Source organism: Phaenicophaeus curvirostris, chromosome 10 (assembly GCF_032191515.1).
Source record: "Phaenicophaeus curvirostris isolate KB17595 chromosome 10, BPBGC_Pcur_1.0, whole genome shotgun sequence".
Taxonomy (NCBI): Eukaryota; Metazoa; Chordata; class Aves; order Cuculiformes; family Cuculidae; genus Phaenicophaeus; species Phaenicophaeus curvirostris.
Genome location: NC_091401.1, coordinates 15,542,944 through 15,558,026, shown reverse-complemented (window position 1 = coordinate 15,558,026; position 15,083 = coordinate 15,542,944). Strand labels below are relative to the sequence as shown.

At 57.6% G+C, this 15,083-nt stretch overlaps 2 protein-coding genes across 2 annotated transcripts; one reads left to right on the top strand and one right to left on the bottom strand.

Annotated features, from left to right (window-relative positions):
* Nucleotides 1–6,487: 6,487 nt before the first annotated feature.
* Nucleotides 6,488–9,242, top strand: LOC138724446 (uncharacterized). Its single transcript, XM_069864414.1, has 2 exons — nucleotides 6,488–6,562; nucleotides 7,365–9,242. Exon 2 carries the CDS (start codon nucleotides 7,387–7,389, stop codon nucleotides 8,527–8,529), a length of 1,143 nt encoding a protein of 380 aa, XP_069720515.1. The 5' UTR covers nucleotides 6,488–6,562; nucleotides 7,365–7,386; the 3' UTR covers nucleotides 8,530–9,242.
* A 170-nt stretch (nucleotides 9,243–9,412) lies between these two features.
* On the bottom strand, nucleotides 9,413–14,982 carry LOC138724644 (PHD finger protein 13-like). The gene is made up of 5 exons (XM_069864811.1): nucleotides 14,878–14,982; nucleotides 12,634–12,726; nucleotides 11,842–12,457; nucleotides 11,493–11,531; nucleotides 9,413–11,380 (listed from the first exon to the last, which is right to left on the bottom strand). Exons 1-5 carry the CDS (start codon nucleotides 14,977–14,979, stop codon nucleotides 11,154–11,156), a joined length of 1,077 nt encoding a protein of 358 aa, XP_069720912.1. The 5' UTR covers nucleotides 14,980–14,982; the 3' UTR covers nucleotides 9,413–11,153.
* Between the last annotated feature and the right edge of the window lie 101 nt (nucleotides 14,983–15,083).

Sequence of the window (15,083 nt, the reverse complement as noted above, 5' to 3'; positions counted from 1 at the left end):
TTCTCCCGCACTGGCTGGGAGAGGAGCATCTGCTGCTCCCATCTCCATCCACCCACAGAGGTTACCTGGGTAATTTCTTTAAAAAAAAAAAAAAAAAAGGGGTGAGAAGCCCACAGAGTAACTAGGACAAAAAAACAAGCAGTGTTTGCTGGGGGTTTAATAATTAACAACAAGGTCAGTACTGCACTGAAGAGCAGCATAGAGGGGATGGCACTGCAAGGGGGGAGCCTGGCTGGGGGGACAATGCTCTCTGCTTCTGGGCAAGTGATGCTCTGCCCAGAGGTGGACATATGCAGCATCCCACACTTTGGCATGAAGAGAGGAGGCTGGGGATGCCTTCCAGATGGGGCAACAACCCACTCCACACCTCACTTCCCCTTGGGAAAACCACCTGAGAACAGCATCCCAAATGACTGCTTGGAGCCAAGGCATCTCTCTAACATGACCCCATCCCACTACATCAATATAAATATATATATATTGATATAGATAGATATTGAGATATATATATATATGCCTCTTTGTGGACAGTGTGCCTAAGTCACCACCTCCGCAGTGCATCCCCTGCCTGCCCCAAGGACCTGCAGCCCGACAGCAGCAGGGTCCCTGTGTCACGCCGTGTGCCAGCCCTTCAGCGTGAACATGCCTGGGGCAAGGACAAGGCCACGTACAAGTCAACCATCTGGTCCCCCTTCTCTGGTGGCCTTTGTCATACAAGCATTGGTAACGTCAGGTTCAGGGTGCCCTCGATGTCCAGACACAGGGTGTCTCTCCTAGAGCACCCTTGAAAGCAGAGGAGGGCTACGTCCTCAAAGGCAGTGCCAGGACTGAGCATGCAGCTACCACGAGCCAGGGAGCCCCTGAAAAGCACAGAGGTGCATTAGCAACGTGGCTGCATCCCAGGAAAACAAGCCTGTTATGCTGGAGGGGAGCTGTTTACCCGCTTCATTAGCGTTGCAGGGTTATATTGGCAGGTCGTGGCCATCCAACCACCCCTCACCATCACCAGTTTTCTACCCAACATGCAGGATGCTTCACACCCTTGCTAAGCCTCCTATGTTGCTCTCACAGCACACAAGGTAGCACAGGGGTGATGCACAGCCTGGCTTTCCCCTACACCAGCTGTGAACATTAGCTGGGTCCTGTCCTGACCACAGCATCCATCCATCTAGGGACTGGGACAGCCTCGACCCAGCCACATCGAGCCATTATAGATGGGATTTCATCCCAAAGCCCTTCCATTTGTCCCCAAGGCTTAATGCTCAGCAACGTGCCTGCTGTTTGCTGTGCCACCGACCGGCCGGGGCACCACTGCCTTGTTTACCAGGGCCTTACCCAGAGAAGCCGTCCCGGCTGCTTTTTTATCACTTCTCTTTATATTTACCCTGGCAGAGTAAACAGGGCCCATCTGTCCCTGCCGTGCTTCATGCAGGCTGCTCTGAGCCCCATGGTAATGAATAAAACCAGACTGAACAGTCCTCACCCTGGCCTCTTCATCCCTTTCCCCCAGGGCAGTGTAATGTCCCCAGGTGCCCATGTGGCATCACCAACATGTCCCCAGACCCCTCCCCACCACCAGCATCATTACCAGCGCCTTCGCAACCCCCTCTTCTTCCTCCCTTCCCACCCAAGGGTTTAGCCAGCAGCATCCCTGATACAAAGAGGGCTGTGGCAGGAGTCGGGTAGGGGTGTCTCGCTGTGCTGGAGGCAGAAAGCCCTCAGCAAAGGCAGCAAGGAGAGAGCTCTTCCCTAGGTCAGAATAACTTAAGTGTTTCTCTTCTCACCCGTGGGCAAGTTGAGTTTTCTATTGAGGTTGCTGCTGCAAGCCAGGCGCCTGAGCCCAGCAGACTGTCTGTAGCTGCCTGTGAAGTTGTCAGAGTTTCACTTGCTGCAGCAACAGCCGCCTGCGCCGAGGAGCAGCGCAGTCCCAGGGAAGGATGAGGCCAGCCCCAGCAAACCCAGTGGAAATTTCCACGGGTGATGGAAGCACTGGCTGGTACAAGAGAAAGATGGAAGGAAATGAGCCCAAGCCTCTGTGGCAGCGCCTGGAGTGAGGAGTCATCACTAACCCTCCTGCTCACCCATGTTACCCCTACTTCCCTCCCTTCTGGACATCCCGCATCACTCTGCTGGGATAGGGTACAAGGGCAGAAAGGCAGGATCCATCCCAACTCTTGGAGAAGGGAGGAGGCCAGGGAGGCAGGAGGTGATGGCACTGCTGCCCAGTGCCCACAGGGCACGCTGCTTTTCACAGCCCAAAGAGGAGGAGTGGAGGGGAAAGGGATTTCCCTGGCAGCTGCAAGTGAAGGGGACAGGATAAAGAGATGTCCCCAGCCCAAGCCCCCAGCCTGTGGTGCTGTCCTCTGGCTGGCACTGCTGCTTTGTCCTCTGGGAAGTTGAAACGGAGTCCGCTGCACACACATACAAGTGCATACATACATGCCTTGGCACATGCACTGCATCCAGGACCACTGTCCTGGACCCATGCTGTTGCCCCTAGTTCCCCAGAGCTGCTAAATCCCTGGAAAGCTTCAGCCCCATGCCAGGAAACAGGACTTACTTGCCCTTGATGTACCCTAGCACCAGCACCCCTCAAAAAATAGTGTCTCATCCCCATACATTTCCCTTGACACAGACACATCCCAGCGGGGCAGCCCTGCAGAATGGCCTCTCTTCGTGGTCCAGGGACCAGTTGCTGACACCCTGGGGCATGTTCCCAGCGGTTTTTAAAGCTACCCTGTCAGGTTCCTGCTGGATGGTGATTTCAGCACTTTTGTGGCCCTGCTACCTCCTCTCCCACCTCTCATCCCTCGTGCAACCCAGGGCTGCCCTGACAGTGAGAGTGTGACCCCAGGGCACCCAGTAATCGCAGGATACCCGCAGGGTCCCAGTATTACAGCGGTCCCAGTCTCCCCCCCCACTCCGGCCCTTACCTGGAGGAGGAGGAGGATGACACAGGGGCTGCAGGCTCAGCTCAGCACCCACAGGGTCCCTGCCCTCTACAGAGCCCTCAGCCCTGGGGATGGGTTTCTCTGCCCCTCCAGCTGTGGGGCTGCAGTACCCAGGGGGGATGAGCAGTCCTTCCCTGCCTCTCCCTGCTGCAGGCTCCCTCTCTGGCACTGGCTCCTCCACCGCCCTCACTTCATCCCTCACTCTCTGTGCCAGCAGCAGAGCTGCTCCAAGCCCAGCCTCATTAAAGAGACACGCTCCCTGGTACTGCCGCCTCGGGGAGAGCTGGAGGATGCTCTAATGGGTGGCACTGGGGGTCTCAGGGGACGGCCAACACCCCCAGAGGGTGACAGGCACCAGCCAAGAGCAGAGCCCACCACAGCGGGCTGCTTTGCACCCACAGCATAGTGATGTCCAGCTAAATCTGGGTGCTGGTGAAACCCCAGGGTGATACTGTGGCAGCCACAAACGTGGGGTTTGGCTGCCAGGGACATGTAGCCACCCCCTGTTGTCCCTCCCCAAAAAAGGACAGCATAAATACAAACCCACATCAGCTGGCTGAACTCTCCAGTACAAACACTGTGGGTCACAAGTGTCACGACTAGCTTTGCTCAGAAAGCTCTCAGCTGCCCTGAGACTGCTGCAGGAGGACCAGGCACAGGCAGATGCTGAGCATCCATTCCAAACCTAGACACCCTAGGGTCCCACCAGGGCTGTCCTCATCACCTTCCTTGCACTGCAGTGAAATCCCAGCCCCAAGAGCAGGAACGAGGAGGGATTTGGGGAGTGCCCAATCTTTGGGTGACAAGTGTGACAAGACCCCTTGGGGAGGGTGCAGACAGTCAGGAAATCCTGGGAAAGCCAAGACAGACCTGCTGGCAGAGAGATCTCACAGCCCTTGGGGCATTCCCAAGCAGGACAGGAGAAAACCCTCAGATTTGGAATTCTTGCCCTGCCTCTCGCAGGCAGCTCCCTCGCTGTGCTATAGATAGAGCTTAGCTGCCGTGGCCTTTTTTTATAGAGCACACAGAGGGGAGCACCCACCCTCCCTCGCACTGCAAACCCCACCGTGGCAGTCCAGCTCAGCCACAGAGGCACCGGGGCAGAAAGGCAGGGCAGCAGCCCCTGGCAGGTGAATTTTGGGGTGGTGTGGGAGTGAGGAGGCCTGGCAGATCAGCACCTCCCCACCAGATCTCACCTCTAAGCTGACCCCACACACCTTACAGCTTCGGCTCCTCAGCACAAGTTTCACAGGCGACAGCAGGAGCAAAGGAGGAAAATCTTGGTGGAAGACGTCCTTTGCTGCGTGTTGTAGCGCAGGGCAGGCTCCCTCCTCCCAACTCTTAACCCTGCACTTCAGCCAACACAATTATCCGGCAGAGAGGCACTCTGTGTGTCCCCGGGGTGCTCGCAAGAGCATGCTGAGCCATTCTCTCTCTCCCCATACGAGATGCCCCACGGCACACTGCTTCTCCTCCTCGTGCCGCACGGGGAGGGAGGGGAGCTAAAGCATGCAGCCACTCTCTTTCCTTGTCATTTATGACCACGGGAGAAGGATGCTAACCTATATATTACCCCTCCTACATGACAGATGCCTGCTCTGTGAGCTGTTGGAGGCACAGCACACAACACAGCACAGCACATCCTCTCAGCCTGCGGCTGCAGCGCTCCTGCTTCCATCACCACCGCAAGCACTGCAGGCGCTCCAGCCTTATTAAAAAAAAACCTGCAAGCTTTGATTTTGCTCTGATATATTGTTTCTAGGCCAAGCTGAGGCAAAGAGAAGTTTCCAAATGCAAGCACTGGGCCGGTGCCACCAGCTGAGGTGACGGGGCTTGGCCAGCCCACAGCGTCAGGTGCTGTCTGCGGCCCTGGAATTACAGCAGGCAAATAATCGCGGTGTGCACAGCACCAGCGACACAGCCGAACCTCTCCCAGCACACCAGCAACGTGCAGCAGCCCCAGGGAGATGCAGACAGGCTCAATCCTGCTCCATCCAGCGCTCACATCAGCATCAGGCAGCAGGCATGCGTGTCCTCACTCTGCACCATCCCAGCTGTGCTCATCACAGCCAAACAGACCCACCAAGAGCTTGGCACTGCTTTTTAGCAGAGCGCTGAGCTAAGGAGGGCACTAAACCCTGCAAACGCAGGCCCAGCTCAGCCCAACGGCTCCATTAAGAGCCCTTGCACCCCAACAACCCCAACGCAGCCCTTCCCAGCACCCAAGGGACTGCTCACCATCTGAGTATTTATCCCCAAACCACGTGTGCCCAGTCCTGCATTTACTGAGCTGAATTATCACACAGAGATAAGGCTGGCTAGAGGCAACACGGACTGCAAAGCTTTTACAGGTGCTCTCAGGCCCCAAGTCACTGCTAAATCCTGTGAATTGAGTGCTAAGGGAGGAAACAACCGGAAGCCCGAGGAGATCCTGGCTGGTGTCAGGCTGGGGGCAACCACCCTCGAAGCAGCTGCAGCTCCTCAGACCCAGCTGAGGGCTGGAAAGCCTCTGCCTGCAGGGAGAGGGGCAGGGGCATCCTGTTTAGCTGTCTGCTGCTCGTTAATCAGCACGAATTAAACAAGATCCTGAGGATGGGTAGCCGTGGAGGAGGAAGAGAACACCTGGTCAAACTCAGGCACACCGTGTTTTAACCTGTGCTACAGGCCTGCCCAGCTGTAGGAAGTTACAGAGAGGCTGGAAGGCATAAGCAGCAGGAAATAAAACAAGAAGTAGTGACTATTACAAGAAATGGATTTTTTAATTAGTTTTTTTTTTTATTTAATCTAAAGCAGAGGTAAGTTTTTTGATAGGAATTGTTGGACTCGATGATCCGGTGGGTCTATTTCCAGCCTGGTGATTCTATGATTCTGTGAAGTTTCATTTGAGTAATTATATTTTTTTGGAAGTTAGACAGAATGCCCCTCTGATAGCATGTTTTATTTTCAGACGGTGTTTTTCCAGGCACTGTTCATTCTTTGGAGATGATAACGTCTTGTGTGAAATACAATCTGTGCTGAACAGATGTCTCTTCTCCTGTACTCACCTGTGTTTGCAGCCTTTCCCCAACTCAAATGCAAGCAAAAGGTTTAGCTGTTGCGAAGGTCATAATAACATTAAAACTAGAACTTGGAAAGTAATAGAGTAAGCATAAGATTACTGGGAAAGTCTATCCGCACGTGTGTAAGCAGGAAATACATTCTGTAACCAGCAACTCGACGTTGTACAGGATTGATGGACATCGCTCCTTCGAGTTTCCCAGCCCTGATAAAGGACGCTTGCTTTCTAAAACTCCAAAAACGAGCCTGAGTTAATCGATTCGCCTGCATTTTTGGTATCGAGGTGGAGACGGTTCACGGAGACCTCTGGGAAGCCTGGAAAAGGAGCCTGGAAAGCTGACGCTCGGGGGCGCTCGGGGGAGCTCGGGGCCTCTCGGAACCGCTCGGGACCACTCGGAACCGCTCGGAGGCGCTCGGGTTCCCAGCGGGTGAGCCCAGGCTCGCCGCCCGCCCCGGGGCAGCGGGGGCGGTGTCGGGATCGGGGCCGGAGGAAGGAGCGGAGGAAGGAGGAGCTGGAAGAGAAACCATCGCGAAAGGCGCGGCGGCGGTGGCCGGTCCGCAGCGCGGAGCGAAGCGGTGTCGGCGGGGCTGCGGGAAGGAGACAGGACGGGGGTGATGCGGAACGGGGCTGATGCAGGAGGGGAGCGAGGAGAGAGGCGCCGGGACGGGAACCGGGCAGGCCCGGGCATATCCCGGGCGGGCGGGGATGCCCGAGCGGCTGCTTCCCCCTAGCGGGAGCCGCGGGGTCCCAGCGGGGCCGCCCGGTGCCTGCGGGGCGGGTGGGAGCGGCCGCTCCGGGCCCCGCTGCCTCCTCCCTGCTGGGGGTGACGCCGGGGGGACCCGCTGGGGCACGGGGATCGCAGAATCACTAGGTTGGAAAGGACCCACCAGATCATCGAGTCCAACCATTCCCATCAATCACTAAACCGTGTCCCTCAGCACCTCATCCACCCGTCCCTTAAACACCTCCAGGGATGGTGACTCAACCACCTCACTGGGCAGCCTGTTTCAGTGCCCAATGACCCTTTCCGTGAAAAATTTCTTTCTAATATCTAGTCTGAACCCCCCCGTGGAGTTTGAGGCCATTCCCTCTCGTCCTGTCACTTGGGAGAAGAGCCCAGCTCCCTCCTCTCCACAACCTCCTTTCAGGTAGTTGTAGAGAGCAATGAGGTCTCCCCTCAGCCTCCTCTTCTCCAGGCTAAACAACCCCAGCTCTCTCAGCCTTTCCTCATAATGCCTGTTCTCCAGCCCCTTCACCAGCTTCATCGCTCAACATGCAGCACCCCAGGGCAGGGAGGACCAAAGGGGAAATTTGTGGTTTGAGGATGTGTATTAAACTTTATTCCCTACCCGCAGCACAAGGCTCTGACACATAGTGATGGGGAGACCCAGGAAAGAGTCCAGTGGCACATCATCCCCTCGGGTGGCCACAGCTGCCTCCAAAACCACCAGCGCCACGCCACCACCACCTTCCACCTCCGCCACCCGGGCCAAGGCCACAGCTGTGGCTGTGAGCAGCCGATCCCGGAGCACTCCTGCTGCTGGGGCTGCTGGCACCAGCCAGGGGCAGATGGCAAAGCTGGACTTCACTCAGCCAAGAACTTCAGCAACCCATGGAGCCCAAGCGGGTTCTGGAAACCAGCACGGAACATCCGCCAGGAGGTCCGCTGCAACCCCAAAGAAGCTGCCTGCTGCCAAAGGAGCTGCTGGTCCAGCCAGTCCTGACTCGCGTCCACAGAAGAAGCAGCCTGGGGCTGACCCAAGCGGGGCCTTTAGTAAGTTCCTGCCTGCCCTGGACAGCCAGGACATCGTGCAGGTGGAGAGGGAGACACGGGGCCAGCACAACAACCCCAAGTGGTACGAGTGGCGGGAGAACCGCATCACCGCCTCTGTGGCCCCCAGGATTGCCAACAGCAAGTTTGCCAACGGCAAGACGGACGAGGTGCCCCAGTCCTATCTGAAAGGAGTGGTGAGCTCCAGCAGCAGCGTGCGGACGCCAGCCATGTCCTGGGGGATCCGCAACGAGAAGGCAGCTGTGCGGGCCTACGAGAAGCTGAAATCGCAGGCACTGGGCAAAGCGGTGCAGGTGGAGGACTGCGGCCTCTTCATTCACCGGGACAAGGAGTGGATCGCTGCCAGCCCGGATGGCATCATCAAAGAGGCGGCTACGGGGAAGGCTCTGGGGCTGCTGGAGGTCAAGTGTCCCTACAAGCACAGGAACAGGACGGTGCACGATGCCTGCAAGGACAAGGACTTCTGCCTGCAGGTGGACGGGGATTCCTATGCCCTGAAGAAGGATCACCCCTACTTCACGCAGGTCCAGTGCCAGCTGGCAGCTGCTGGCTTGCAGCAGGCCGACTTTGTGGTGCACACCACCAAGGAGACAGCCGTGGCTCCTGTGAAGTTTGATGCTGAGTTCTGGGGGCAGACGGTGCCAAAGCTGGAGAAGTTTTACACCGAAGCGGTGATTCCCCACCTGGAGGAGAAGGCAAGCAGTTCTGTCTGGGCCAAGGAGGAGTAGATGCCCCAGCTTCGTTCACCTGCATGCTTGCTTGGCCTCATTAACCCAGCTTTGGCTCCTTGCATAGAAATTATGCCTGGGTTTGTTGCTGTTCTTGGACTGTTCGCTGCCTCTGCTCCAACCCAACTGCCTCAGGACTGAAACATCATACCAGTAGGACTCTGCTTTGGTTAAGGGTCCCCACAGTGTTTTCTCGCTGCCCCAGCCAGACCAGCACTCAGTCCCCAGTCCTGTCCGGCACTGCATTTCCCATTTGACCCAATGACGCTGCCTGATGGAGGCTGACACACCTCCCGATCTCTGGGGGAAGCCAGCAATGCCTCTGTGCTGGAATAACAAACTTTGTAGAGAAAGCTGGATCCTTCGGTACCTTAACTGCTGCAAGAACTAATGGTAACTCTGTGCTAGAGTGAAGACAGAAGTTTTGTCAGAGCCCAAGAGCAAAACACAGCTTTTGAGCTAAATAGTGATGTGCCTTAATCTCAGTAAGGGTGCCTGGACACCCTTCCTACCCAAGACACTGGATGGACAGTCTTCCCAAACCATTAGACCTGGTGCTTCTTTACAGTAATACATGATGCTCCCAAAGAGATGACTGCAGCCTCAGGAAGATGATGCCCACCAACAAGGTTGTCCCCAAGCCCACACAGCTCCTGGGGCAGGGTGGAGGTGTGATAATTACTATTAAATACAAGATGCACTGGTGTGTTTGTTCCCTGTTGTTCATGCAGTTTGTGTATGGGGTGGCAAGGGTCAGGACTGGGAGGGATCCCTACACCAGGTGCCCTCCCAGCAAAAGAAGGGGAGCACTCGGGTCCCAGAGGCATTGTCAGACCCAAGGCCACTGAACTAGGCCAAAGCAACCACCATTATTGCAAAAGTACTTTATTATATACATAAGACTCCAGCCACACTCCACAGGGCAAGGACCAGAATTTGCTATTTTGCATATCAAATACAAAGTAACTATAAAAACATAAAGCACTTTAGGGGCCCAGGCTTTTCCACAGGAGGAGAGAGGCACAGGGACAAGCCTGGGGGCTGCTGAGTGGCAGGGGCTGCCCCACACCCTCCCCCAGCTGTGGTCCCACAGTAACAAGATGTGCAAGTAGTTAAGAACCCAGTTAAGAAATAAAGTCATGGGGACTGGCAAGTGGGGGCTGTCCCACTGCGGGCAGCAGCACGCCATGGGCTGAGCCGAGTGTCACCAGGGCAGCAGGGTCTGTGTCCCCCAGGAAAAGTGCAGAAGGCACATGGGCCAGGCTCTTTGGAGGGGCTGCAAGGAGGAGACCAGATCCAACAGTTAGTGCACGTGGGGCCCTGGGAGATCACACACACACACACTGCAAACAGGAGACGGGGGGAATAAAATTTCCACTGCCAAACTTAACCAGGGGCTTGGAGAGGTCATGTCCCATGTCTCCGGAGCAGCAGTTGCATAGCAGAAGGGGCTCAAGGCCCGCTCTTGGTAAGTCATCAGATTTCACTCTGTGTCCAGGAAAACAAACCCAAGCAACTTCTGTGATGGAGGGAGTGCTGGAAGGCAAGGCCCTCCCAGCTCCATCTGAGCTCATGTCTCAGTATCCAGCTGGCAGTGAAGCAGATGCTCCATCAGACACCACTGCGGGCAGGAGATGACCACAGGGTGCAAAAGCTTCAGTTGTTTTAAACTGCAACTGGAAAGCATGGAAAGCTAATCAAAGCACTTTCCTGCTCCCCTTCAAAAGGGCTCCCAGCCCCGCCATGGCCTGCTCTTGATGATAATAATGTCAGTCCCCTACCAGGAATACAAGACCCCCTCCACACAGGAGAACTCAGTGCAACTGGAGAACACGAACCAAAGTGGGCTGCTCCGCAAGAACAGCCTTTGTAATCATCTACTAGAGGATGCCTTTGCTGCTCCTGACCCAACGAGACTATCCTGGGGCTGCAGGCACTGCAAACAAAACCAGGAGCACCATGGGCCAAGGGACGGACCTTCCTTGTGCAGCCTACAAGGCTGATGGAGCCACAGACGGATGGCTCCACTAATACCTCCAAGAACAGAACCCCAGTCTACTTCAGGCATCAGCAGGACCAATGTCCCTTCCCCTCATACCCTTGGAAGTGGCACCCTGGCATGGAGGGAGCTTGCCTGGGCCGTGCCTACTTGCTGGAGCAGAACTTGGGTCACCAGGGTTTTGCCATTGCAGCCCACCCAATGGTCTGAGGCAAGGAAAGGAAAACACTGAGAAAAAAGGAAGAAAGGGAGCCAGATCTTGGGATAAGTGTAAGCTTCCACCACACCACAGAAAAACTACTAAGACTAGGTTCTCCTTGGCTGCCCTGGGGGAAAGGTACTAAGCCAGCTTTGTGCAAGGACAGAGATGTTTTAGAGTGACCTAGTGCACGGCTGGACCACCCTCCTCCCCCTGCAACACCTCTGGGGTAACCAAGCTCCGTGGTCAACGCGATCCACAGGGAGGACACGTGGCAGCTTCCAGGAGTCAGAAGTGCAAGGAGGACAGTCCAGCCCCACAGCCCAGACCCCCCCCGCCACTTCTGTGCATTGATTGTCTAGTCAAACCAGGCTACAGTCTTCAGTTTAAAACAAGGACCCCTAGCCTGCCTGCTCTGCAGGAGCTTCAGTCACAGAAACGCTTGCGGGGCACCATCCGAGCTCGGTTCGAGCGGCGAATCTCCTGCTTGGCATCGCGGCATCGCTGGCAGATGAAAACATCAGGCACGTTGGATTTGCGGATCTTGGCACAAGAGAGGTGGATCCAGGTAGCGCATTCATTACATTCGATCATGGGCCTCCCTGCGAAGGGCTTCAGGCAGAAGCAGGTGATCAGATCCCAGGCATCATCATCTGGCCAGAGAGAGTCAGACACTGGTCAGAAACCACCTTACCAGTTGCAGGTCCAGCTGTGGCCAGACTAGCCAGTTCCACTGGTGTTAAACGGGAAAGCCCCTCCACTCACCTTCTGCTTTGGTGTTGGGAGCTGCTGCAAATTCGACTGCTGAAATTGAAATAGGAAGAAAAAAATTAAAAAAAAAAAAAAAAAAGAACAGATGAGCAAGGTGACCTTACAGCCCACTTAAGACACATTTCAGGCCTGGACCACTCGCTCTGCAGAACAGAGCAGCCAAAGGGAAGGCCAGCTCCCTGCCCTCTGCTCTTCAGTCCTCCCAGGGTATTGCCGTTTTGGGAGAGGCTTGGGCCATCAATAATGTCCTGTAGCCAGCATGGGTGACTCCAGCTGAGGGAGGGACAATAGATGGCACTGGCTGCAGCACAACAGGGCCCTCTGCGCTCCCTTGGACACTCACCACTAAGCTGAGAGCTCCCTCGGCTCGCATCATCCCCTTCACTTTGGTCCAAGGTACTACAAGAACTGGGGCTTTTCCTCCCTCCAGAGCAGGGTTCATGCTCCTGTAGCTGAGGATCATCTCCTGCTGGTTTCTCGGTTCCCTGCGCTCTGTGCATCCAGTCCTTCTCCTCCTTAATCAGCTCCTCCAGGAGGGAGTTGGGCTGGGGGTCCCCAGCTGGGTTGAGGGAGGGCTCCGAGAGCTGCTCTTTCACAGGAGACACCTGTCCCTCCAGCACAGCCAGCTCCTTCACCCCATCCTGCTCTGCCCCAAAGCCCTTCCCAGTGCCGAGTGGCACCCTCTTCTCCACCATCGGCTCCAAAATGACCTTCTTTGCTGGTGTTTTCTTCCATTTGGTTTGCTGGAGCTGGACATCGTAGAAGTCAGTGGGGAAGGCAGGGCAGCTCACGAGCAGGCTGTTATCTACAGACCCCCTAGTCACAGCGTTCCTGCTCCTCCTGTTGTCCATCAGGACGTGGTAGTCAGAGGAGCGGGATGAAGCCCAGCTATCGCTGTCCTGATTGCTCCCCGTGCTGTTCTGGGGACTCATGCTGCCTCTGTGGGTCCAGGGCTCATTCTGCAAGAGGGGAAGACACAGGACTAGCACAGGAGACTGCAGCTCAGACACGTGGGGTAAGGAGGATGGGGATGGAGAATGACTCTCCAACAGAACTAGGAACTGGGTCTGCACACAGCAGGGAGTGCAGAAGAACAGGTCCTTTTTCAGAAGAGCACCCCGCAAGCCCACTTTACCTCTTCAGGGTAGGGGATGTAGCCCGCGTAGGCCAAAACGAAGGTGCAGAACTGGTTGAAGTCCTCCACGGTTCTCTGTCGTTTCTGCAATGGCTGCAACAAACACCACATGTCCATTAACCCCCCCTGGATACCCCTACCTGAGCCAAAGCATCACACCCAACCCCGGCAGGCAGCCCTGGACCACCAGGCAATCACACAAAGACATAATAGACATAAACTCCACACATGGGATTGAGAGCAGCCCTGTGAAGAAGGGCTTGGGGATGGTGATTGGTGAGAAGCTCAATATGAGCTCACAGCCCAGAAGGCCAACCCTATCCTGGGCTGCATCAAAAGAAGTGTGGCCAGTGGGTTGAGGGAGGGGATTCTGCCCCTCTATTCCTCCCTTGTGAGACCTCATCTGGAATATTGTGTCCATTCTGGAATCCTCAGCGTTAGAAGGATGTGGAGCTGTTGGAACGGGTCCAGGGATGACCAGAGGGCTGGAGCACCTTCCATATGAAGACAGGCTGAGAGAGTTAGGGTTGTTCAGCTTGGAGAAGAGAAGGCTCTGAGGAGAGCTTATAGTGACCTTCTAGTACTTGAAGGGGCTGCAGGAAAGCTGGAGAGCGACTGTTTACAAAGGCTTGTGGTGATAGGATTAGAGCAATGGGAAAAAAATGGAGAGGGGCAGATTTAGACTAGACATAAGGAAGAATTTCTTCACTGTGAGGCGCTGTCAGGGGTTTCCCAGGGAAGCTGCCCCATCCCGGGAGGTGTTCCAAGGCCAGGCTGGATGGGGCTCTGAGCAGTCTGTGGGAGGTGTCTCTAACCGGGGCACGGGGTGGCACTGGACGGGATTTAAGGTCCCTTTCCACCCAAACCATTCTATGAGTCTATAATATTTCGGTCACCTGAGCATCCCCCCCCCCACCTCCCGCAGCCCCGGCTGGACCGGCGCGGCCTCCCCTGACCCCGGACCCGAGCGCTCACAAGATGGCGCCGCCGCCCCCGTGCGGCCCCGACCGGCAGCGGGGGGACACGGACCCGACACCCCGCCCCGCTCGGGACCCCCGGGACGCGTGTTCCAACAGCCGCCCCCCCCTCCCCCGTGCACACGCGCATCACCGGGCACACCCGCACCCCCCCCCCACCCCCGCCCGGGCATCGTCCCCTCCCGCAGCCAACCCCGAGGGCGCCGCAAACCCAGAGCCCCCCCGAGCACACACAGAGCCCCCCGTGGACACCCACAGCCTCCCCGCACACCCAGAGCCGCTGCCGCACACTGAGAGAGCCCTGCACACACACAGAGCCCCCCCGTACATACAGAGAGAGCCCTCCTGCACGGAGCCCCCGCTGCACACCCAGAGCGCCCCCTGCACACACAGACACCCCCCGTACATAGAGAGCCCCCCCGTACATAGAGAGCCCCCCACCGCACACCCCCAAAGCCTCCGCTTCACACCGAGAGAGCCCTCCTACACACCCAGAGAGCCCCCCGGAACACTCAGAGCCCCCCCGTACATAGAGAGCCCCCCACCGCACACCCCGCAGCACACACAGAGAGCCCTCCTGCACACCCAGAGCCCCCCCATACATACAGCGAGCCCCTTCGCACACCCAGAGACCCCCGTGCACACCCAGCGCGCCGCATACACACACCCACACCCCGAGCCTCGCACAGAGAGCTCTCCCCCACCTCCAGCACACACACACAGCCCCCCCTCTCCCGGACACAGAGAGTTTCCCCCCCCGCGCACACACACACACCGGGGCCCCCCGCACAGGGTCCCCGTGCACACAGACACACGCGACCCCCCCCCCCCAACATACAGAGCCCCCCCCAGAGACACTCATACACACACATATGACCCACTCCCCCCGCACGCGCACACACAGAGCTCCCCCCGCGGGCACACACAGACGCTAAGCTGCCTCCTCTTCAGACTCCCCACGCACAGACACACGCGACGCCCCCCGCCCCAACCGCTCCCCGCGGGGCCCCCCGAGTCCCCTGGCGGCACGGAGCTCACCCCACCCCCAAAAGGCACAGAGCCTCCCCTGGGCTCTGCACGGAGCGCCCCCCAGGGCATGGAGCACACCCCCGCATCCCTTCCCCAGCACGAAGCGCCCCCCGAGGCTCGGCACGGACCCCCCCCCAGGCAAGAGTTCCCCCCGCAAAGGCACAGAGCCCCGCCGGGCTCGGCACGGGTACGGAGCACCCCCCCCAGGAGCTCCCGGTGCCCACCCCGCCCCGCTGACCTCGTCGCCGCCGGGGGACGCGGGGCCGGTGTCGGAGCCGGTCCCCGCGGGGTGCGGCCCTTGCCGGGGGAAGGTGTCGGGGGCGGCCCCCGCGGCGCTCATGCCGGCCGCCTGGCTGCCCGGTACGGCGGTGCCGGGCTGAGAGGCTGCGGCACCGCCCCGGCCGCAGGGGCGGGACCACCTGGCGGCGGGGAGCGCGGGCCGGG